This window comes from Natator depressus, chromosome 15 (genome assembly GCF_965152275.1).
Source record: "Natator depressus isolate rNatDep1 chromosome 15, rNatDep2.hap1, whole genome shotgun sequence".
NCBI lineage: Eukaryota > Metazoa > Chordata > Testudines > Cheloniidae > Natator > Natator depressus.
In genome coordinates, this window is record NC_134248.1 from 14,251,270 (window position 1) to 14,276,598 (window position 25,329).

At 46.7% G+C, this 25,329-nt stretch overlaps 2 protein-coding genes across 2 annotated transcripts in view; one reads left to right on the forward strand and one right to left on the reverse strand.

Annotated features, from left to right (window-relative positions):
* Positions 1 to 120: 120 nt before the first annotated feature.
* On the reverse strand, positions 121 to 6,935 carry GSC2 (goosecoid homeobox 2). The gene is made up of 3 exons (XM_074973117.1): positions 6,507 to 6,935; positions 2,891 to 3,138; positions 121 to 2,307 (listed from the first exon to the last, which is right to left on the reverse strand). The coding sequence occupies exons 1-3, from the start codon at positions 6,808 to 6,810 to the stop codon at positions 2,203 to 2,205; spliced, it is 657 nt and encodes a 218-aa protein (XP_074829218.1). The 5' UTR covers positions 6,811 to 6,935; the 3' UTR covers positions 121 to 2,202.
* Positions 6,936 to 19,266: 12,331 nt separating this feature from the next.
* LOC141999555 (tRNA (32-2'-O)-methyltransferase regulator THADA-like) overlaps positions 19,267 to 25,329 on the forward strand; it is a 38,256-nt gene continuing 32,193 nt past the window's right edge. Inside the window, exons 1-3 of the mRNA XM_074973116.1 lie at positions 19,267 to 19,391; positions 22,046 to 22,223; positions 24,531 to 24,617. Coding sequence (XP_074829217.1) covers positions 19,267 to 19,391; positions 22,046 to 22,223; positions 24,531 to 24,617 — 390 coding nt within the window. The remainder of the gene's footprint in view (positions 19,392 to 22,045; positions 22,224 to 24,530; positions 24,618 to 25,329) is intronic.

Sequence of the window (25,329 nt, forward strand, 5' to 3'; positions counted from 1 at the left end):
ATATACAAAGTAAATATTCTTAAATTAAACTTAAGTTCTCAAGCAGCATTTTCATTCACTTTACCCATCAGTAAATTTTGATTATTATCAATGGAAATATTTTTTCAGTGGTTTGTATGTGTTCGGTGCCATCGACATTTACTGATAATGCAATCCTGCCAAGCCTCTATATATCTTTGAAAAGATGGATATTCCATTAATGTTCAATTCGTGTTTTTCAGGTAGTTCGCTTGGGGGAAACAGATTAGTATTATTTTGCCTGTATGTGTGTCCTATCCTGAAACAAGATGACAATTCCCAGCATTCAAACCCTGGATATGTTATCCCCTAGCCGTGCCCCACACCCTGGCCAGCGCTCCCAACTTTCAGGGCTGCGCTCTTCAGCTGCAGCTCCCCGGTAGAGCACGTTCTCCACCAGAAAATGGCATCACTCAGGCTTAACTCAATACCCTTGTGTTGAAAATTCTGCACTAGTGTGTGGCTCTTGGTGTGAGCCCTGCAGCACAGAAGGAAGGCAAAGGTGCTGTGGAGTGCAAAGTGTTATTTACAGTGACAGAATCTTTGTGGACTTATTTCAGAATAGCAGCCGTGTTAGTCTGTATTCGCAAAAAGAAAAGGAGTACTTGTGGCACCTTAGAGACTAACCAATTTAAAGTTACTTCTTTTGTCAGGAGCATCGTGTTTGGCAAGCTCAATGCCAGGGCTCCAATCCCAGTACCAGCTGTCTCCCCAATACATTTATTTATGAATCTTTATTTTACAGACAGCTTGAAAAGAACTCCAGCAGCATTTACTGCACATACACACCCCATTACCCACAATTATCATGGAGGGATCCAAGTCTGAAAACGAAAGGGAATCTGTCTGCAAGGAATAAAACATAGAATGGGGATGGAAATCAGGAATGATTCTTCAAAAGCTGGCTAGCCTTGTAGGACGTTGCCAATTATCATCCTTAGGTAGGTGACGTAATATCCTGGGAGACAAGCTCTCACCAACAAAAGTTGATCCAATAAAAGATATTACCTCGCCCACCTTGTCTCTTTAATATCCTAGGACTGCCATGGCATCCTTAGCGTTTACACAGCAGGTGGGGCAGGTTTTGCACCACATAGACAGTTCTGGGGCTGAAGCTTTCCTCTGTGCTGTTGTGAAGCCCAACACACCACTCCAGACCCGAAAGCAAGGTCCTAGTGCATGAGAACCAGAATGGGAAACTGACAGATCTAGTTTAATTATCCAGCTGAGTGAAACACACGCAAAAAGGAAACAACCAGCTTCTCTGGTGAAATACAGCCTTCTATCAGTACAAACTTTAGTGGATACCCATAGCAGCGGGTGCTGCTTTTCCTCTGCAGTGCTACAGTTTAGTTTTCATTTCTCTTTTGCCCTTTTGTTTGGGGTTGGCAACTGCTGTTGCCCCATTCCAGGCAACCCAACCCACATTGTGACCAGAGCAGCTGCAGAGTGGTCGGGCATGGAAAGAGAAGATTGCGAAGTATACAAATGGCTTTGTCTGCACTAACAACCAACTGTACCACAGCCATGCATTAGCACAGGTTAGTTGAAGACGTTAGTCTGAAAGTACTATGAGTACTCTGATGCCCCCTACCCTGTACATGAATGAATTTATTTTGAAGAATGCAAATAAAGCCTGTTAGTTTGTTTAAGGAATGAGTCGTGTAATTCGTCAGTTTCTACCTTGACCCCAAAATGCAACTGTAGACACCATCATGACACTGTAAAAACAATATAAACCCCCGGCCATTTTCCGGAATAGTCTCCGAATCTACTGTATAACAACAAAACAGGCACAACGCGATCTGTACAGGAACAAAGACAAGTTGAGAGAAATCTTTCTCCATCATCCACATATGCATCTACAATACTAACACTGAAGCAAGCTCTAGCCCCACCTTTGGCATTTGGCAACTTTTCGGCTTACGCTTTTGAGGAACATGCCCTATGACTCATTTGTTTTATTTGTCATGAGATGAACTTTGTTTGGATGAAAAAGCTAAGGACTTGAAAATACAGCACCTACCTTTACCTGCCCTTTACCTCATCGAATCAGAAGATTCCCTCACTGCTTTCCCTCTCCAGCCCCCCTCCTCTTCCATCTGTCCCCCCTGGCCGTGAAAGCAGTGGAACAGGGCAATGGGTGCTTTTCACAGTAGCCCAGTGAGACTTAGTGTCAGTCCCTTAGCAGTTCTCCTCTGAGGGTTTCTTGGTGCCTTGAAGGAGCAGAGCCGAAGTAGAAGCTCTTTTCTGATGCCTCCACTTGGCCCGTCGATTTTTAAACCAAACCTAGACATTTAATAAAAGAAATGCAACGTTTATCTCCAGCCTCCATGAAACGGCCCAGGCCTGAAAGCAATTGGCATTTACAACTTTGGATTTTACAGCATGACGGGAAGTTCTAGGATTTGGCAGCATGTTCTACTCTGGTTATGAAGGCTGCTCCCACACAGGTAATTCACCTGAGGACTCCCTCCCTGGCGTTCATGTTCAGTTACTTTCAAGGTGGGCAGGTGAGCCAGGAATCCCAATGGTAAACAAAAGCGTTATGCAGAACATGAAAATATTTGCGAGCAGGGCAGTGACCGCAGAGTTAAGCAGTGTGTGCGTGTGAGAGCGTGCGCAAGAGTGCCTGTGAGTGTGCCGGGCCATAAAAACAATGCATGAGTGTTCTACACACATCCATTGTGTAGTGGCTTTATCCTATGGCTCACAGAATTTACAATGTGTTTTTTAAATTGCACTTTGAGGTGCTACAACTGGAGTCCCCTGAGGAGGCTTAAAAATGGCTCCTGAATCAGATTCCTCTTTATTTTTTTTAGTAAACAGGGGAAAAAACTTTTTTGATCTCTGTAGTGTGGAAGAATCTCACCTCTACTCTCTCCTCCTTCAAGTGGATGCGGTTGGCCAGGTGCTCCCTGGTGATGACATCTGGGTACTGGTTCTGGTTGAAAAGGGCCTCCAGGGCCTGTAGCTGATCTTCAGTGAAGATGGTCCGGTGCCGGCGGGTCCGCCTTTGGATCTGATGGAAGGTCTGCAGCTCATTCTGGCTCCCACGAAGATTCTTACATGCCCTGGCAGTGGGATGAATTAGCCTCATGGGCCAGGGGAACCTGGTGTCTAATAAAAGGAGAGTTAGAATTTACGAGTTTGATTACAGAACCAAAACAAACTAAGCGCTCTCTGAAGAAAGGCCTGCCCCCTTTCAGTTCCATGTTGGCTGAAGCTGGAGGCAGCTAAGACTCTGCTTGAGCTCCTCTGGGTGATTCATGATGGATCAGCATTGACTGGCTTTGGACAGAGCCACATTCAGCCCCCTTGGATGAAATGAAAGCATGGCTGCCATGATGTGAGGCCTTGGGTACGAGACAGTGATTGACTGGAATCCTCTAGGTTCCAGGAGAGGCATAGAGTTGAAGGGCAGAAGGGAGCACCAGATCATTTAGTCTGTATATCACAGGCCACCAACACCTCCCAGCACCTGCACACTAAACCCAACAACTTGGAAGAAGATATTCCAGCCCTCAGGATACTAGACGTCTGTGTGCCACAGGCAAAGAACAGGAGGGACTGAGGTGCACCAGTGCCTGAGGTCTCTGCAATGGCAGGGAAATGAGATGCACCCAGATATCCTAGCAAGCAACTTGCACCCATATGCTGCAGAGGAAAGTGAAAAACTCCCAATGCCCTCGCCAGTCTGACCTGGGAGAAAATTCCTTCCCGACCCCACATGTGACAATCAATTAGACCCCGAGCATGTGAGCAAGAACCAGCCAGCTGAGCACCTAAGAGACAGAATGCTTGGTGCCACCTCAGAGCCCTGGCCAGCCCCAGCCAGTGTCTCCCCTCCAGCTCTGGGGCTGTCCCCGATGCTTCTGAGGAAGGAGACAAAAAGAAGAAAGAGGAAAAGACAAAAAGGATCCAAGGATTCCACTCGGGAAGGGTGAAGGAACGCTGGCTATGTTCTCCTGGTTTAGTGCCCAGCTGCAGGATTGCCAACCACAAGCTTTAAAATGGCATGGGTCAGGCTCCCAAAACCCATGAGATTGGATTCAAAGCTACAAAATGGTTTAATATAATAAATCTGGGATTCTTTTTATTTGTCTTGTGGTTTGTTAGCCTTCAGGATGCACTTGGACCACATTTTCAAGCTTTTCTCTGCAATCAGGAGGGCTAGAAACAAACTTTTCTTTTTCAAATGAAAAGGTGAGATTTTCACTGAACCTCCTCATTTCAGGAGCTAGGGCTTTAAGAAAAACACCCGAAGTCATGAAAGTCAGCAGCACTCCAGTAGGGTCCCAAGCTCCATTACAGCAGATCCAACCCTACCCTCACCGCGCAACTCAAGGGTATATCCAAAAAATCTAAGAAGATTTAACCGGAAGTCTCTCTCTCTCTCTCTCTCCCCAGAATCCAGGAGGATTGTAGAGTGTTCGGAAGCAGCAGATATCTGCATCAATTAACTCTGCAGAACTCAAGTGGTATCAAAGGGGACGGGGGAATTCCAGGAAGGGTCAGGAAAGAATACCTTCCAACCTGAGCTGGGGTTAACTGTGGGTTCCCATTAGGACTCGGGACAGCAATCTCAGTGCATACACCAGTGTCTAAGGGCTGCTGGCCAAGAGCAGGCAGGGGAGGCAGTTCCTGACCTGTTTTTCAGAGGTCTGCAGAAACCTCCCTGCGAGGCAGATGAAAAGGAAAGCAGCAAGAGAAAAGGGACCTGGCCCACAGAAAACAGTGATGCTATCAGCTTTGCTTTCCCACTGTGAAATGTTACCAGCTTCTAAGGCTAATGAGAGGCAGCCCCTTCATTGGCAGTGGCTTCAGGTCTTTACCCCCAGAGAGCCTCACTGGAGTTTGTAAAGGCTAAGGGCCCTCTACTTTGAGGTGTTGAGCACTCTGAGCTTTCACTGAGGTCACGGGGAGCTGAGGGTGCTCAGAGCCCTTCAGCCAGCCGTTGATATGTCACAGGATTGGGTCCATGCTCACAGAAGGATAAAGGAAAGAGACAGACTGGACAGCCAATGTTTGCCTTTGTGGTCATGTTGGATTGCAGGACTGGCTAGATTACAGCAAGAATCCACAGGTGGTTTTGGGGTCCCTGGTAGGAAAAGACTGTCCCAAGTAATGCAGATTACACTAGCTTTTCACATCTGGGCACTCATGTTGTGGTCTCAAGTGAAACAGCTTTGGTGGTCTCCCCATGCAATGGCCCATGGAGACTTCTCTATAGCACAAACCAAACTCAGAATGTTATATGAAAATCAGAGTAAGTTCTCCCATGCTCACACTCAAAGCATGGCACGAAACTCACAGTCATAGAGAGTAATGAGGAAAAAATGCCTTTTCCTTTAGTCTGAGCTTGTATTTGCCATCAGGTCTGCAAGTCCATTTTGGAGGATGCTTACCAGTAAAAATCAGTTTAAACCCAAATCTGGGAGACTTTATCAGAACTACCTGTAACTAAGAAATCTCTGCGTGTTCTTTTTTTCTTTACTGTGCCAGGAATTATGCAATAGCTGTTCCAGAACTAACTGATTTAGAAATATAACTTTTTTTTACATATAGTGAAACAGAAGTGTTATCACTTAAGTCACTCCCATAATAATGAACCAAATCCTGGATACTTTACTGAAGCTTTACTCACTGGCTACAACTTTTAGCCCAGTAATACTGTTTAGATCTTATACCGTGCTCTTCATCTTCAAAGTGCTTTACAAATGATAACTAGTCATTTTAAAACGATGGTTACGCTGTAATAATATAAAAAATAAATTATTGCTAATAATCTAACGTCTTAAATGTACATAGCACCTTTTGTCCCAAAGCACTTTACACACTTAAACTGAGATACAAATTCCATACATGAACCACTTCATCCGCCCTGAAATGCAGCCACTCTTGGAGTGAACTACAGCAAATAGGCCTAAGTCTAAGCACTTGAGTGTACTTAACTTTAAACACATGCTTAAATGCACATCCGTCCTGTACAAACCATAGGCACAAGGAGCAATATCCAGCTGAAACTGTTGCAGAGATGTAGTTTGGCAGAATATAGTTACCAGCAGTAGATCAACATCTCTACCGTTGCAACAAAGGCCATAGGTTCATTGATGACTATCAGAATTTAGGACCTTCCTTCTTTATCTTAGAGAGCAGCAGCCCAGTGCCATGTTAAAACAATACTGGGGTGTTGATACAATTGTGCCTCGGAAAGAAGTATGCCAGCTACTGAATCACCTACGTTATATCCTGCAACAACCACGCTGTTCCTCGGAGCCCTGCATCGGAGAACTGACCTTTCCCAACTTTGCCCCATGCATGATGACATGCAGGCCACAATGCAGTAATGTCACTGTATTCCCAGGTTTTGCTACTTTACAGTGTTGGTGCCCTCATGAGTGCCAGCTGCAATGTCCCTTCCCACCCGCCCCGCCGCGCCGCCTGTGGGATCCACACAATGACTCATAAAACAGGAGAATACTTACCTAGCCAATTTGAAGAATCCTGCAGGGAACGGGTGCTTGCATGAGAACAGCAACAGCAGCTGCACCCAGCCGCTTCTAGTTCTTCTTCTTCCTCCTCCTCCTCCTGCAGAGAGCCAGCAGCGATGGCCTCCGGCCCACACAGCCCCTTGGGCTCACAGTCCAAGATCCCCTGGAGACAGAACGGGACCAGAACCTGGGGACTTCTCTCTGTTGGGCTGGAGAGAATGTTCTCGATGGTGAACGAGCATTGCTTCTTGAGGCTTCTTCTGCTGAGCTCTGTGTCCAACGGGGCTTCTGAAGACATCCTGTTCCTGGAACTGTATTTGTGGCACTTGGCAGCTCACATTCAGCAGCTGAAAACAGCGGGGCTTACTCTCTGCGAGAGACCAAACTGTGGCTCCCCAGCAAAAAGACGGCTTACACTTGGATGCTTTTTAAACCAGACCAGTGATGCCAGACAGAATTATTGTTTTGTCTTCTCTTTAAAGCGATTGTCATTCTTGCACCTGGGATTTTTATTTTATATATACACATACATGCCTTTTTATTCCCTTCTAAGCTAGCTGCTTTATAACTGAGGCCACCCTAAGTAAATATATATATATAATCCCTTTGGAAAGAAAACCGTAAACCCCCCTGCGAATAAAATAAATTCTAACTAATCTTGGCAGCTTTGTGAAGGGTTAGTGTGGATCTAAGATTTAGCTAATCCTACAGAAATGACTCCAGAAGGAAATCTGATTTCTCCATCTCAAGTGTAGATTTGAAGGTGGGTATGATCTCCATTGTGTTGGAGCCTCTGATTCAAGGCAGGGGGAGAATAGCTGTTCTCCAGCCCAGAAATGGACCAGAGGATTAACTCCTTACAAGAGGCAAATTATCCCTTTCTCTGGCCAAATGAAAGCTTGCCCATCAAAAGAGAACTGTCATATCATACAATATGAGCAAGGGAGGGGAGCTGAATTTGGGGGGTGGAAATCATTTTTAGCAGCAGTGCACCCTTCGCTAGGTGAGGACTCCCCGTGACTGCTGATTTATTTTCCGCTCAGACCACAGGAAAACTGTATTTTTCCACACTGTCCAAGTAATAACAATACGACAGATACTTTGTATTATATAGTTTGCTTCATAGGAGGATCTCTAAGTGCTTTATAAAAAATTAATTAGGCTCACAACCACTGTTCCCTCTCAGCGCTGCACGCGCACGCAGATCCTAAACCCCGCGCACACGGCGAAACCCCACATGCACAAACATTTGCACAGAAGCCCAACAGTTTGCACAGAAGAAATTTTTTGCGCACACGGCCTGTCAAAAATTAGAGGGAACATTGCTCACAACACTCCTGTGATGTAGGCAAGTGGTATGTAAAAGGGCTCATCTCACTCACCCACCATTGAGGTGGAACATGTCAGCTTTATCCCAGGGCATCGCCATACCACATTGAAGCTGAGAAGAAGTGATGATGAATACTGAACTGCAGGGAGAATTTAGGGAGCTAGACACTCCAGTCACTTAAACTGGGCCATGACACCAGAGTTAACATTCTGTTCTTACAAAATATGCCATGGGATCTTTAATGACCAGGATGTAGTCACAGCCTTATGTCCAGTATTGTCAACCACGAGCGTTCAAAAATCCCGTCACAGTCCCAAATATCATGAGATTTTACAAGTATTACATTTTGGGTTCTTTCTATTTGCCTTCTTGTTTTTGAGCTGTTGGGAGGAGGGTGTCATATTTTGAAGCTTTTCTCTGCAGCCCTGAGGGCTAGAAACTTTGCTTTATTAAATGAAAGCTGGGATTCTTACATGATAAGTTGGCTCCAGGAACTGACGCTTTCAGAAAAATGTCAGATATCACGAGACTTGCAATACAATCACAAGAACCGGCAACAGTGTCTCATCTAAAAATAACACCGTCTGCTGCACTGTGCCTCCCAGACCATGCCAAGGCATTGGGTGAATAATAGCTAAGAGAGAATTAATTATTTCTTGAAGGTCTCCCATCTAGGTACCATTGCAGCTTGCTCCATTTAGCTCATCAAAACTAATGGGATCAAGGCACAAGATATGGCCACAGACAATGAGCCACCAGTAGTTCTTTCCCAAAGTCTCTCTACTTTTTTCAGTATCACCTGTTACGGATCAAGTATTCTCTTTTCAGATGCTTCGGGCCCTACAGCTTGACACACAAGGCCAAAGGTGGGATCCTGCCTTCATTTGGCCTTTTCACTTCCTGGAGTCTGTTGCAATTGGTCATGAATGGTGTCACTCTCTCTTCACACATCTGGAATTAGATTTGCTGCTCCATTCTGTCACATCAGCACAGGGGAGGGGATCCAGGGACTTTAGTACTGTGTCAGTGGTGTCAGATTAGGTCGACCCAGAGGGGTTAAGGCCCCTCTGTGCTGTGTTGGTGGCATGGAGCCTCATCACCAAAGTAGGATGAGCCAGAGGGACTGGGGACCCTCAGTGTCATGTCAATGGTGCTGGGATCGTGGTACCAGATTAGGTCAACCCAGAGGTCAACTTAGTTACAGGGCAGTGCTGGAACTGTTACTGCACAGCAGATGAAGCAGATGACAGATAGAATGCTCTTATTCTGGTTTTGCTAATAGGAAACATGAATAAGCTGGGGGAGAGAGAGAGAAAGTAAAAGGTGCTTATCCAGTATAGGTACTTGATGTCATCAGGAGGACACCTCACATGGCCAGTCTGAAATCTCAGTCTTCTCCCACACAGATTTTTTGGCTTTCAGGAAGTGAAGTGGTTAACAAAATCAGTCTCTTTTATCCAATTAGGAAGTTGTCCACTGGGCTGGTCACTTTCAAAAAGCGGATGTGGACCAATCAGGACACAATTCATTCTTCTTACAAAAATCTAAAATGACCCAACAGAACATAAGTCATGACCCATAAGTCATCGTCTCACCATCCAGTGAGAAAACAGGGAACCCTCTTCAGATTTTTTATTTTATTGTAATTATTTTTCTTTAATTTTATTTAATGTATTTATTTATTTTTGGTAGTTGCTTCCTATTGCTCAGTGTGTTTATCCCTGGAAAAATCCATAATCCTAAAGTGCAAAACATCTTGGCCACAGCAGTTTGCAGACATTTTTTAAGAGTGACACCAAAGACCTTAAACCCTCTCATATCAGGTTATGGTCAACAGCCTGTCTTCACAAGATGTTTTCCATGGTCATCTTCTGGATGTTGTCCTTTGGTCAGCATTGCATATTTCTCTTTGTCCTTCAAGTTGCAGTTTCTCTCAGCATTTTTAAGGGACAATTTACAAATGTCCATTTTAAAGTTCTCAAGGTCATCTATGCAAACCGCTTAACAATCCTTTGCAAAATTCTTTAAATTTAAATTCTTTAAATTCTTTTCGTTCTTTATGCAGCAGTATAAAGTCACTTAAGAAAACGGTTTTCTCCATCAGGATGAAACAGCTGTATAGATCTTCCACTTTCCGTTTTCTTAGTCAGTGATGCTAGTAAGATCCTTATATGAACTGTTGAGCTGTGTCTATGTAATTATACTAATCAAGCAGTTAACCAGGCCTCTCTGATGACTAGCTCTATAACCAAGTTCCTGTGTAACCCATTACTCGATTTCAGTGTCTCTTTATTACTGCCTTTTCCAGTATAGGTATATTTCACCTGACGTGTAATAAATAAAAGTACACTTGATTACAAATATTCTCACTGCTTCACTCTCTCACTATTTCCTTCAAGTAAATATTAGCATAACCTCCTTGCTTTTCCTAACAGGACTCCCCATGGGAAAAATAGCACCTTGCCCAAGGTTTGATTAACATTTTGGTCAATTTCCTTTTACATACAACTTTGATCCACCAAAACAAAACTTTTATAAAGGCCAGTTCCTTACATTTTTTCAGGCAATGCTATATGACGTCTTCCCATTGAGTACTGATAGTTCCGTTCACTGACTCAAAGCAAATTGCGTAAAGGAGAACGCCATGTCTCAGATGTATTAAGGGTGGTTAATAGGCTCTCTCCTGGCTGTCCAGAGACACATTTATGTGAAGGGCTGAAGAAATCCTCCCCTCACTTCTTAGATTCTTTTTTTCTCCTGTGTGGGGTGAATACATTTTCTCTTACAAATACCTGAATTTCTGGGTAATTCTGTATAACAGTAATTCACATTTCTGGGGCCATATTTGTTACAGTGCACTTACATTACTGGCATCAACTTTTCCTTTTGAAATATTTTAAAGTCTCCTGAAGTTCAGGAAAGTGTTAGTGAGAGCGAGCAGCACATTGGTCAACAGTGCGGGATCTGTTCCTGCAGCCCGAAGAGGCAGAGCAGAGCGTGCGTTCACAAACCGTTGAAAGATGGTGCCAAATGCAGACGGAAGCACAGGGATTGCTGGGATGCGAAGCAATGCATCACGGGGCATTGGGACAGGACCCGACCCCCTCCGCCTTCCCACAACTCTTAGCGGCAGAAGAGGAAGAGAGGCTCCGTGGGATAGCTGCCCAGAGTGCACCGCTCCGAATGCCGCTGCAAGTGCCACAAGTGTGAACACACTATTGTGCAGACAGCTGACAGTGTGAACACACAAGGGCGGTTTCCCTTTAGCGCTCTCTGAGCCGCGCTGTAACTACCAGCGCTGTAACTCAGCCAGTGTAGACATACCCTCAGAGTGAATTTGTACTGAACAGAGGGTTCTCCAGGAAAGAGAAGCCCTCTGGCATTACCCTGGGAAATCTCTCCATGTTTGAGCCTTCTTGAGAGCCACTCCATCCACATACCTCATGAACCTTCTCCCTCTCTACTACCCATCTGTCTCCTTTCTCTCATCTACTTTCTCATCTCTACACCTACTTTCTCTCTGACTCTCCTCACTATCTGATCACTGACGGAGTGAAAACCTTCTCCTCTTCCACTCCTGATATCTGAGGAAGCCTCCCTATAGCTTTCTGCCAATTGAGTCTCCCTTTCTTTTCAAATCTCCCTAGAAAACACAGATCTTTTGGCTCAAGTATGTAAGTATCTTTGCTCCTTTTCCTTTCTTTACCTCTTAATATCCTTCTCCCTCTGCTACTCTGTATTGGAATCATGTATTACAAGAACTCTGTTCTATAATTCTGTAAACATAGTGGGATTGGGGTGTGAGGAGAATTTCATTGGTAGGGTTTGTAATCAACAGAAATGATCAGGGGTATAGAACAGCTTCCAACTGAGGAGAGATTAAAAAGACAGGGGACTGTTCATCTTGGAAAAAGGACGATGAAGGGCAGATATGAGAGAGCTCTATAAAATCATGACTGGTGTGGAGAAAGTGAATAGGGAAGTGTTATTTACCCCTTCACATAACACAAGACCCAATTAAATTAACAGAAGCAGGTTTAAAATAAACATTAGGAAGTACTTCTTCACACAACACACAGTCAAACTCTGGAACTCATTGCCAGGGGATGTTGTGAAGGCCAAAACTATAACTGGATTCAAAAAACAATTAGTTCAGTTCAGGTCCATCAGTAGCTATTAGCCAAGATGGCCAGGGATGCAACCCCATGCTCTGGGTGTCCCTAAGCCTCTGACTTCTAGATGCTGGCACTGGACGACAGGGGATGGATCATTTGATAAGTGCCCTGTTCTGTTCATTCCCTCTGAAGCACCTGGCACTGGCCACTGTCAAAAGACAGGATCCTGGGCTAGACGGACCATTGGTCTGACCCAATATGGCCTTTCTTATATTCTTACCTACTTTACACAGGTGTAAGACACTACACAAGATGCAAGGCAGTGGAGAATTAGGCCCACTATACAGGAGTTTATTATTATAAGTTCCCTTTTACAAAACACTGAAGCACAGAACAAACATCAGGAGAATCTTGTCCAGATACTGCTCTTAGATGCATGCGTGTCAATCTGGACTAAAGGCATTGAAACTGGTGTAAGTGTGAGCAGAATCTTACCCTTTGTGGTTTTAGCTGTCATAATCATGCACCCTGAAACGGATTAATTCCTATTTCCCGTCTGTAACAAAGGGCTTCTTTCCCCAGCTTCCCCTTGTCGTCCCTGCCTTTCCACCACACAGACACACGCACTTAGCCTATTAGTATCTCTGCTGATTGCTTTCTTTCATTCCCCCCATACCTTTCACTTCAGAAAATGGACTGGTAATACTTCTTTTATCAAAGAATTATGGGATTTAGCACGCAGATCTTACAAAGAGACTTTCGATAGCAGCTGGTAATCAAATCCCAATCGGCAGACACTTCTTTGCACCCTGTTACCGGCAGGGAATAAAAGGAAGGGATTATTGATGTTCTGTTTACTGAGCCTCTGCAGAGATAAGATCTCAGGGCTATTTCATATGAGAAAAGAAAAGGAAAATAAAACAAGAAAAAAAATAGACAAGGGGGAACAATGTAGATCTAGATAAAAAGAAGAAGAAACGGGCTCTTATCGCTTTCTTATTGGTTAAGGAGATTCGAAAGCCATTATAGAGGATTAACAAAAAGGTTAATCTGCTTTAGCCATTCATTTGTCAAAAGTGAATTTATAGGTTTTAAAAATCCCCCCTATGGGGAAACGAGAGAAAAATGCCCCCTTCCCTCCCATGCCTTCTGTCGACAGAACAAGGGCTGTTTGAGCCAGATTCACGCAGCTTGGACACCACCAGACCCTGGGCCGGATTCTGCCCTGCCTTGTGCCTCGGGTAGCCATTTACACCTGTGGGAAGCGGACGTACAATGCCAGGGCTAGCACACCCGTGAGCAGAGAGTTCTGACTTGGTACTGCTCTGCCCCCACTTCGCACAGGTGTAGTAACTACACAAGGTTCAAGTCAGTAGAGAATCATGCACGTAGGGCCTGAGGCTCCACTCACTTATCCTTGGTTTACTCGAGGTAACACCAGTGAAATTAGTGCACTTTCACTAGTATAAAACAAATATTCGAGGGAGCTGATGTCTGCAGTCATTAGAATTGTGCTTCCACGTTAATTTGTAAAGCAGGACAGCGAATATAACAAATGTAGCTGCAAGCTGCAGACTGGGATTAGTCTGTGGCCATCCCAAGAAGTAACAGTCACTACCAGTTACAGCAAGATGCCATTTTCCACATGATCGTCCCAGTTGATCAGACTAAGAGTTGAGCTATCCCAACCAGCACCTACAGTCAATGGAATGACACCGATTTCCACCAGTGGTGGATCTGGCCCATTCTCTTTACCTGAATGTCGGGGGGAAAGCAGTGAGTTTCTTCAGCAGCTCACAAAGAGCACTGGTCCAGGAACTCCTGGATGACCTTCTAGGGCTTGAAGGTATCAGCTTCAAGGATCCTGTTTCCCAGGAAGCACCCTTGTTTTGCCAGGCTGGGAACTTGGCGAGCATAAGAACACTGCAGAGTTAAAAAGCACTTCTCAGTGGGAGGAGAGGAGGGTCATTTGTCAGCATCTGTCTAGGGAGGCAGGCTGATAGAGGCATCTAAAGAAATGGGCCTTCCAGGGAACGGTAAGTCTTAGGGAAAATGTGTCCAGTCTGCTGTATTGTTTTTAAGGCATATTTTATCTGAAATGCTTGTGTTCTATATAAATACTTTGCTTTAAGGAGGCCATCTGGTAACTATATTAACTACTGGCATTGCTCTCAGAGGGAACAGAACCGCAGAGTGTGAGCCTAAGTTACACCTGCTGAGGTAATCATGGCTAGTACCATGGGACTGCAACCCCAGGCTCGGTCTGAGGGTGGAGAATTGAATGATTCCACCCAGAGCCAGGTGGTGGCCAGAGGCTTGAGACCTGGGAGGTGGTGCACTCCACGAGACCAGGAGGGGTCAGCGATGCCGTTCACCCAGGAACTGTGACAAGGACAGGATGGAGGCATGTGCCCGGCATGTCTACCACCTCCTATGGGAGCCCTGGAGGCTGGAAGGCGAGAGGAGGAAAGCTCTTGCCATGGAGAAGGAGATTTGTATCACACAACCTCCTGCAGCTGGGTCTTCACTGAGTGGGGGTTGACCGCACAGTGGGAAGAGTGGAAGGGGCTAAATATTATACCAATAAAGTAAAAACCAGCAGGATCTTATTAAAGGGGAAAAGGCAAAATGCCACATTTATTGTGAATACACAAAGAATCATAGTAAGCAGTTAGTTATAGCTATAACATTCCATTCAATTTCATATTTATTCACACATTCATTCATTCATATACACACACACACACACACACACACACAGGTTCTGCAAGGTTGTTATCATAGTTACCAGCCTTAGAGCTGCTCATGCCAAGCCACTGGCCAGGTGGCCTGGACATGAGAAGGGAGCAGGGCCTTGTCAGGTGCTCATCTGATGCTCCTGGAAGTTGGTTTGCAGAATCAGACCCCAAAGTTCTCACTTTCTAGAGTCCATTTTTATAGGAATTTCTTCCTATGCCACTCTATGGGAATTGCTTCATCATGCTGTTGCTGAATCAATCAGCAGATGGCACATTCCTGACGGCTCCGTGCTGCCAGATGTTGTCTTGTTCTTTGCTTCTCCCATTCTTGAGGCTGTTGGTTGGATTCCAGTCTGCCCTTCAGGGGTCCTCTGGTTATTTCCACTTGACACCTTCTTCAGCCGATGGATACGGGATTCTTAGGCTGTCACTTCCCTGATCATTCAGTTATTATCCACACCAAGCATCCATCCACATACATTCTCTATCTCCATTTTAATCGCAATTGTTAACAAAGCGAGATGAATACAACAAAAGTCGGGGAGTCTCTGGGTGCTGTTTTCTGTTGTTACAGAGTATTGCTTTGAGTCTCTCTCTGTGTGAGTAGTTGTTGTTACAAAGAATTGCTTTGAGAACAGACTCTGTCTTAGAATGTACTAACACAATTAGCAGCTTGCAAGTTTCACACATAGAGGGAGAGAAACAGTACCAAAAACCAAGAGACCTCTTAATTAGTAATACCCTGGAATTTAAACTATGGGGAATCAAACTCATTTGTGATTTTAATACAGAACTTCTTTAATATGATTCAACATGGAGACAGAGGATCCTATCATGAGGATATCTGAGGAGGGCGCAGTCAGAGCCTTTTCCAGCAACGGAGGCATGATAGGTAAGACAACCCTGAGAGGAATGGGAGGTGCTCTGCAGCCTTCTCCAACAGCTGGACACAGACCCTGTCTATTTCCTGGCCAGGAGCAGGAATTTCTTCCTCCCTGTTGCTATGGGGAAACCTTGCCTTCCCTTCTGACTGAGACAGCTCCTACAAAACGTTCCTGTTGGCTCTGCAATCTGTGGGAATAGGGGCCCCGCACTCAGAAGGGAAGGGAGAGCTTTGAAAAACATGACACACATCTCCCTGGTTCCATGTCGTTGGTTACTGACCTTGTCTCTGTGAGTGACACTTCCCTGCTAACTGCTCAGCCATCTTGGCACAGACCTCACCAATGTGCCAGCCAGGAGCAGAGATTTCGCTTGGCCTGCTCAACCATCTCAGCATGGATCGTGGGTACTCTGGGACCCTACAGATCACAGTGAGAACCTGCCCACCATCAATGTCACTATTGTGTTTCATTCTGTCCTCTCTGGAAGAACCTAAAGATCTTAAAAGTTCTCACATCACAGACTTTTCTAGGCCACGTGGCAGATGTCCATCAACTTCTTGTCATGATCACATAAGATCTAGAACACCATGTAATAGTATCCTGTCCTGTTAATGTATTTTTGTACCTGACAGGGAGGACAGAATGGAAAAACTGGTTCCTTTAGTAAAAAGAAAAGGAGTACTTGTGGCACCTTAGAGACTAACAAATTTATTTGAGCATAAGCTTTCATGAGCTACAGCTCACTTCATTGGATGCTCCACCGCCATATGGGAAACCCAACTATTTAAATTCATCAGTGATCTCAGGAATATTGGCCACCTTGATCACTAATCCCTGCAAAAGATCAGGCAGCTCCCACACCACCCGTTTTGATGGATTTCCCATCATCAATCTGGTTCCCAACTGAGCAGCAGAAATCTGAGGTGCCAGTTTCCATAGGCTTTTCCCTGTTGAGGGGTATTGTCTGGACCTCAGCTTGGTGACTGTTGTCAATTACTATTCATTTTTTTATGCTGTCGTGTTGTGTGTGAGAGAAAGGGCAAGAGAGAAGGCACAGCATGGCATTACTCTCTACTTCTTGCATTTTGAGATGGGTATTATTTGCCCTTAGCAACCTTAACTGTCTGCTCTTAAGTTTTGTGTATGTTTGATATAGCAGTTGTGATGAGCTACAGTGAACTTCAGAAGGGATCAGGTATTTTTGCCCAGGAGAATAGCTGTGGTTCAACATGTCTTTATTTTGATTACAAATCTGCCAGTTCACACACAATTCTTAATATAACAGGGTGCACAACGGAATACAACTGTGCAAATGTTTAATATGACCATCCTATGCAGCAACTGATGAAACCCACCATAACAGCCATTATTCATTGTTCACAAACAGATTGAACAGCATGTGTTTTGCAAGAAGACTGCAGAATCCGCCTCACTAAAACCAACTTGTTCAGTATGGGCTTAATTCCAATCCAGTGACTAACACATGGAATTCAAACAGACCATTCATCGCTGTGTTGGAATGAGAGGTTAAATCTGAGAGGGAGTATCAGTTTGGGTATAATGAGATGATCCTTGTAAGTGTAGATGAAAAGTGCCTTTCTATCAGTGTTACACTGAGAAAGAGCTATCATGCACTGAGCAGAGACACAACATACTGGAGAGATGGTCTTGTGGTTAAGGCACTGACCTGGAATTCAGGAGATTAGGGCTTAATTCCTTGCTCTGCTGCCATCTTCCTGTATGATCTTGGGCAAACCATTTCATCTCTCTGTGTCTCCATTCTCCATCTGTGAAAGAAGAATGCTTTCCTGTCTCACAGGTGTGTTCTGAGGATACTATCGTTAATGACGACGAGATGCTCTCACACAACAGCGATGCAAGCATTATAAGTCAGATTTTTCAGTCTGAATCACTTCAAGAAAGCACTTGGTTTGACACACACACGTGTGTGTGTATGCCTTTCTATGTTTCAAGAGCCCTGTTTGCACTTAGCTGCACTGGGAAACATATCTGCATTTTACCAATGAGAATTTAGTGCAAAGTATCCAGTGAACTTGGAGATGGGCTTTGGTTTGTTCTCCCTGCCCTGGAACATTCTGCTGGTCTTTGACCTAAAGAAAGCCTTTGATATATAATGAAAAAATCCCTGGGGTAAAATGGGAAGAAACAGAGCCCTAGAGTCTGTAATAGTGAATTAATTCTTCCATTGCTAGATGCTGCTAAGAATGTTTAACTTGAGTTAATCAAGAACACAGTAGGCCGGACAGCAACAATTGCAGTGTGATCACTCAGCACCTCACACCAATGCCCCAGCTCCTCCAGTGTCTAGAAGGCTCTCACTGATGCTGATCACTTGTAGCACCCATGATGAATTAAGTCCTTCATCCTGTTACCCTCTCCCTAGGCCCTTCTTGCCCCTCCATGGGATGCTCTGTCAACTACACCAGCTGCACTCTCATCACCCCGCTGCGCTCTTGGTCCTTAATAAAAAGGCTCACAGTCGACACACAATGAAAGCACAAACTCCAGCAAACAACCCGCTGGGAAATATTTCTGGTGCCTTAAAAGCCTTTGTGAAAGTATCTCGCCTACAGGCTCCTCCCTACTGCAAAGCACTGAAATTTTACCTGCACTGACTTCACTGGAGTGAGCTCTCAATCAGGAGCCTTGTCTTTTCCCATTCAGGGACTGTCTAGACTAGGATAAAAGAAAAGGAGGACTTGTGGCGCCTTAGACACTAACCAATTTATTTGAGCATCAGCTTTCCTGAGCTACAGCTCACTTCATCGGATGCATGAAGCTGTAGCTCACGAATGCTGATGCTCAAATAAATTGGTTAGTCTCTAAGGTGCCACAAGTCCTCCTTTTCTTTTTGCGAATGCAGACTAACACACACGGCTGCTACTCTGAAACCTGTCATTAGACTAAGATAAACTGTGTTTTTTAAAAAAATCCATGTTAACCACCCTGCTTTAAAATCGTAATCTGGACAGAGCAAGTTGTGTTTTCACACATGTTAAAACCCCAAACCGGGTAAGTGGTGTTCAAACACAGCCTGCCCCCTCCGCATTTTAAAGCCCGTTAGGTAACATGGATTTTCAGTTCCCCTACCTCAGTGGTAGTCAAACCTTTTTCCTTTGCAGACCCCCGAAGACATTTCAAATGGCGGTGCGGGCCCCTTTGGAAACCTGAGGCATAGTCTGTGGGCCCCCGGGGACCACAGGTTGACAACCACTGCCCGAGGTTAGCCAGCCCCTCCAACCACACAGCAGCTGTCAGGGGAGCCCAGGCAGGAGCACGCGTGACGGGGACCACAGCCCAGCCGTGCGAAGAGGAGCGGAGCCGCGCCCACGGCGTTCCCCAGCCCGGCCGGTCTCCAGCGGCGGCCGCCGCCGAGCCGAGCCGAGCCGGGCCGGGCCGGGGGAGCCGCGGCCGCTCCCTGCAGCCCGGCTAGACCCCCGGCAGCACTAGATGGGGCTGGCGCGCCCGCAGGGCAGAGCCTGCCCGTGACGGCGGCAGCCGGGCGGCACGGCCCCAGTCTCCGCCCGACTCTATGGTGGCCGCCGCCGCTGAGTGCGCCCCCGGCCCGGAGCTGCCAAGCCCCACGTGCGGCGCTAGATCCCCCGGGGCAGCCCGGCTCGCTTCCCCGCCGCCCGGGCCGGGCCGGGCCGCGCCGCGCCGCGAGCCATGGGCGCGGCGCAGGAGGCCCAGGCCTGCCTTGCCTTCTACCGGGGGCTCGGGCGGAGCGAGCCGCTGCAGGACCTGTGCCGGGCAGTGCTCGCCTTCCTGGAGAAGCTGGAGCAGTTCGCAGGGTGAGTGGCGGGCGCCCGGCTGCAGGGGGCCCGCTCCTGGGGGGGGGGAACCGGGGGGGGGCGGTTAGCCCCCTTCTGCCGTGGGGGGTCCATTGGAGAGCATCTCCCCCGCAGCGTGCTGGCGCTCCAGGCAGGGGGCCGGGGGCAGAAGCCGGGACGGGGCGTGCGCCCCTTGCCGGCGGTCCCTGGCGCCAGGGCTCTGCCCCGCTCCGCGCCCGGGCGCCCTGCCCGCTTCCTTCCGTGCCCCCCAGCGCTCGGGCTTCTGCCCAGGTTGCACAGCGAAGGTGCGGGGGTGGGGGAGGGTCTCTCCTATCGCCTGGCAATGGCCTGTGACAGTTTGGCCCCAGGTGACTGGTTCATGGCCGCTTAAAGAGTCACTCCACTGAAACCCAAAGCCCTGTGGTAAGAAGCTGGGGTGTTACCTGCTTTGCTAGCACAGCAACGTGGGCGAGCCCGCCTTGACATCCAGCTCGTTGTCCCCTTTGATGCGCTGTCCCCGCTTCCTGCAGCGCTGGCCGCGGGGACCGGGAAGGGTCGGTGGACTGGGTCTCACTTGGGTTTAGAGTCGCTCTGTCTGTCAGGTTTCATTGCTCCCGTGGTTGGGGCCGCACACGGAGCGGGCGTCTGTTTCCTTGAGAAAAACTGATTTCTGTGGATTGTTTTCATGGTGGGAAAGTTTCTAGCAGGTTTAACTCCGGGGCCAAATGTAACTTCCCTTTAAGGATCAAAAGTGTTTGTTCTGTAACCATTCTTCAGGATTAATTGTTTGTATTACTGTCGTGTCTAGATAGTCTAGGCAGGGCCCTGGACCCCCTTTTGCTGGGCGCTGTACAAACACAGAACAGAAAAACAGTCCCTGCCTCAAGGAGCTGCCAGTTCAACACTTCTCCTTGTTTTAGTTGCTGGGTAAATGTGGGTTAAATACGTGCGTTCCTGAAAGTGAGGGCCTGGCTAGAGCTGAGCAGTGCAGGTGGGTGTTGTGCAAGGCTTAGTACAAAGTTCACTTCTCTTCTGCCTTACAGCACGGGCTATTCCGGACTCTCTGCCACTGCGTTTCAATCCTGAGCCTCAGCACCCCCTGCGTTTCCAGTCCTGGCCCCTTCTCACCATGACTGCCAGCACACCCCTGTACTGACTTGCCGTGCCACAGCCTCTCATTTTGACCCGCAGCCCCCTTGTCTCCTCACTGCACAGACTTCCTGACCCTGTGTGTGTGATGTGAAGTCTGTCAGTAGTTAGTCTGAAACCACAATCATTTCACTTGCTATTTTAACCAGACCTCTACCCAGGCCAGCTCTTCAGAGGTATAAAAACTACATGCACTAACCCGCTGTGTGACAGCTGAGAGAGAGAGAGATGGAAATGACAGAAATGCAAGGACTGAAAGCAAGTAAAAGAATAATCAGTGTGCAGGCAACTAAAGGGGACATGTGGATGTCCTGGCTAAACTAGTTCTGTAGGGAAGGAGGGTAACTCAATCAGTTTTATTCCTCTTTCACTTTCCCTTCTCTCCCACCTCCAACTAAGCATTGTTATCCCTGAGTCTGACTGGAAAGTGAGAGCGAGCCAGCAGCACCCCGCTAAAGTCCTGTGTTTGGGCTATAGCCACAGTCTTATGCAAAACAAAACGATGCTAGTTTTCAGCCTGCAACTACTCATTTCCACTGTTGCACGTTATTCTGGTTCAGATATTGATCTGCAAAAACAACAAGGAGTCCGGTGGCACCTTAAAGACTAACTGATTTATTTGGGCATAAGCTTTCGTGGGTAAAAAATCCACTTCTTCAGATTTGCCCAAATAAATCTGTTAGTCTTTAAGGTGCCACCGGACTCCTTGTTGTTTTTGTGGATACAGACGAATACGGCTACCCCCTGATACTTGAGATATTGATCTGTTTCTAATGTAGACTCCCATCCTGCAAGTGGGTCCACAGATTCCTGCCAAAATCAGCCTTGCTATATGGTGCACGTCTGTGGATCCAAGCCCAGGATAAGGGGATCCTTTGTGAGGAGAGTCACTCTCCTCTTCCCCTGATGGGGTTCCTTGCTGTGTTCACGCTGGAGATGTGGCTTGGTTTATATATTTATATCTGTGGTTATATGGGGGGCTTTGGTTGATTTTTTGTTTTACAAGACTGGTGCTATAAAGCAGAATGAAATTTAACTGCTTCTCTTCTATTCAGTGACATTGGGCCCTGATCATTTCCTAGCGCTGTATTTGCATTACACAGGGCAAGTCTGATCTTATTCATCTCCCCTCTTCTGTTTCTTATCTAGAGATTTTGCAGAATTATTTTATTTTTACCAACCTTGGCCCCAGCCTTTGTATATGTGTTAGCATCTTTTAAAGCAAATGGTGGAACATCAGATGGTTTTGGTGAGGAAACAAGTGAAGAACCTATAAAGCACTAGTCACTTATGAAAATCTAGACCAATGCATTTAAATGAATAAACGTAATTTAAACATGCACGCGATACATACTATTGGGGTGGGTGCTAAGCAAAAGCCAGGCATATAAAGCACTGTAGTTTTCCCTGCCCCGCTCCATGACCATACTGACCATAACTGCAGTCTGAACTCTTCCCCTTTCTCAGCTGGAGGTGTTTGGAGCAAGTCAGCATTGACATGACAATCCTGGGTTTCATTTTGCCAGGGGTTCTGTGAAGAGGTGTAAAGATAAAAATCTGGAGGAGGCACTGCTGCTCTTTCAGGAGATGAGCAAGGGATTACGGGAGCTAGAGGATGCTGACGTGCTTCCCCTAGTGCGCTGCGTGCTTGCTTTCCAGATGGAGACGACCAGCAGTTCCAGCTCCTTCCATAAACTCGAGCAGGTAAATCATGTTAGACAGTGGCCGCTCCATTCATCTGGGTGGGTAGGGGGTCAGGCTGCAAAGTTATGCCACAGTTTGCTCTACAGCAGTCACTTCCCTTGTTTGCAGGGGCGTCTGCAAAATAATAAACGCAGGGCCTCTACAGCACCTGTTCTCGGTGACCTGGCAGGGGTGGCGACACTGCAGTTAGACACCCCGGGGCTAGCCCATGCCAGCTGACTCGGGCTGGGCTGGGTGTTGAATTGCAGTGTAAAAGTTGAGGCTTAGGCTGTAGCCTGAGCTCTGGGACCCTCCTACCTTGCAGGATCCTAGAGCCTGGGCTCTAGCCCAAACGTGTACACCACAATTAAACAGCCCCTTAGCCTAAGCCCCTGAGCCTGAGTCAGCTGTCATGGGATAGCCCTGGATTTTTAACTGGAGTATAGGCGTATCTGTACAGTCAGGGATGCTCACAAGAGCATTAGGTAGACAGGTGTTATGATCCCCATTTTACAGATGAGGAAACGGAACTACAGCAACAGTAAGTGACTTACCCAAGGTCCCACAGCAAGTCAGAGCTAGGAATTAGACGGCTGGGCTCCTGCCACGCGGAACTGAGACTGGTACCTGCCTGGGCCATTCACTTACGGGGTGATCTTGTGACTCAGTCTACACGAAGAACCTTACTGCAAACTAGATGTTGAATCTTAACTGAGTTTCCCTGGGAATAAAGGTTACAGCTTGTGCCTTCCCTCTGGGAAAACCAAGAATAAAAACAGAGACTTGTCCCTTTGCTTAGCTACCTACACTTGACTTTTGTATCAGGGCTCTAGCAACATAGATCCCATTGGCTCATGGACACCCTCTTCCCATTCACAACTGCCCAGGCCACCCCATCTTCCCATTCACCACTGTGCAGACTACCCTGCCTTTCATTTGCAATCAAAGAACATTCTGTGGCAACTCCTACAGCCATTGCTATGTGGAAAATGAATATTAGGGAAAGTATTTCATTTGTTTTTAACTTTGTAATGTAATTTAACCACAGGTGATTGGGACTCAGTGCCTTGATTACTGGGTGGAATTCTCTGACCTGTGTTACGTAAGAGCTTAGACTAGATAACCATTGTGATGCATTTCTGGCCTACAAAATCTGTGAGTTTAGCAGCTAAACATGAGGAGGAGAGCCAGCAAGTGGGGAAATCACTGTTCTGTCCAGTCTCTCTTTCATTATAGAGACAAGGTGGGAGAAGTAATATCTTTTACTGGACCCACTTCTGATGGTGAAAGAGAGAAGCTTTTGAGCTACACAGAGCTCTTCTTCAGCTCTTTCATTATGTAAGAGAATAAATACATATAATAAAAGGCAGAACAGAGGCTATGGCTACATGGCCCTGTAGTCTGGAGAGGCAAATTACAGTGCGCATCGAAGCGCGATGCTGTAACTGCCCCCTATGGATGCTGCGGACACAGACTAAAAGGTACCTAGTTCGCATTAACATAGTCCTCTTTGAAGGACTTCGGAGTGTGCGCTGCAATGTGCCTATCCATAGTCCAAACTGCAGGGCTGTGTAGACAAGCCCAGGGAGGGGCCTGAACTAAAACCCCAGAGCTCCTGAGCTCTGGGGAAGTTTAGAGCTGGAGCCAAATGTTGTAACTTGTGCCCTTGACTGAAAATAAACGCTAAAGCTGATTTTAGCTATTTAACAAAAAGCCTGCTGACATTGGACAGACTGTTAGCTTTAACTTTCCATATCTGGCACAGTGCTTGACAACATTAACGCATTTATCAAATGGATTCTTTTCCTGAAATCCCTACCTCTTCTTGTTGTGCATTTTTAGTCTTTCACAGCTGGTTTTATTCACGCATCATTTACTCAAGAGGTCACACGGGTCTCTTTGGCAAAGGTCTGTTTATGATGTGTCTAAATCCTAAGTCTGGGTTCAATAGCATATTATCGACCCAATTGCGAGCGCACAGAGTATGTCTACACTGCAGCTGAGAGCCAGCCCGGTACACAGACTTGCACTAGCTAGCTCACTAAAAACATCAGGGTGGATGTTGTGGCTCTGCTGGACACTCGGGATAGCCACCTGGTCTCAGGTCCAGGGCGTTCGGTGGCCTGGAGAACCCAAACGGCTGCCAGAGCCGCAACATCCACGCTGCTATTTTTAGCGTGCTCACGCCAACTGAGCTAGCGTGGGTCCGTCTACCTAGGCTGGGAGGCTCTCTGCCAACTGCAGTGTAGACAGACGCATATTGGTCTGGGTATTTGTATGCAATCCTGGAACACCTGGATCATTCGAGGTTTCCTTTCCCCCCCCTAGATTGTTACGAAGTTGTCAGAAAGTAAAGAATCCCTGGTTGCTGAGGAAGTGAATAAGTTAATGAGCAGCCTGACCGAGTACAAACAGGTGAGAGGAACTCAGTTCTCTTTAGAGCAGCACAGAAGACAAAGGGAGGCCCTGATCCCGCATCAGGATCCATCAGCTTGGACCCCTAGGCCTGTGCAGAGTCCTGTTGATGTCAGCGGGTCTGAGCTAGCATTGCAGGATTGGGGCCTTAGTGCACAGGGCAGCATTGGATCCGGGGATGGCAATGCGGCAGGAAAGGCCCAGTTCAGGCTGCTTAGCACCCTTGTATTTACTCCCATAGTATTTCAAAGCTCACATCTACCCCTGTACAATGAGACAGTGTTAGGACATACCCCGTTACCTGGCCTGGAGGTTCTTTTTGTTCCCTGTCCCAGCGTTGCGGGTTCACCAGATCTTTGTGTGTAAATAAAAACAGCCTTCTGTACATTCAGCCTCCTGCTCTTCCGGCTGACAGTGTTTCAGCCCAGTGCTGGGTTGGTGGCCCCCCTGGGTAGTGAACTGAAACATGGCAAGTCTTTGTGATTTGTACCACCCCAAAGAGAACTTGGCAGGAAGAAGAGGTGGATTCAAAAGGAGGAAGCTGTTTACAGACAATAGTCAGTGTGGGGGGAGAAAGCAGAGAGTCTGTCACAGTTCAGGGAGTTGGCTGAAGTGTATTAGTTTGTTCCCTTAGGGGTGAGTATGTCAGCTCTACTCCTGCAGAACACCCAGCCGCACTGGCCTGGGACCCTGGAGACAAACGGAGGGTCTC

Bases quoted from the DNA above. Each gene is read 5' to 3' on its own strand.
- GSC2 (XM_074973117.1), bottom strand. From the start codon at position 6,810: ATGTCTTCAGAAGCCCCGTTGGACACAGAGCTCAGCAGAAGAAGCCTC. The intron at 3,139-6,506 runs GTAAGTATTCTC...TCCTTTTATTAG, and splicing joins GGATTCTTCAAATTGGCTAG to ACACCAGGTTCCCCTGGCCC. The intron at 2,308-2,890 runs GTGAGATTCTTC...TTAAATGTCTAG, and splicing joins TGAAGGAGGAGAGAGTAGAG to GTTTGGTTTAAAAATCGACG.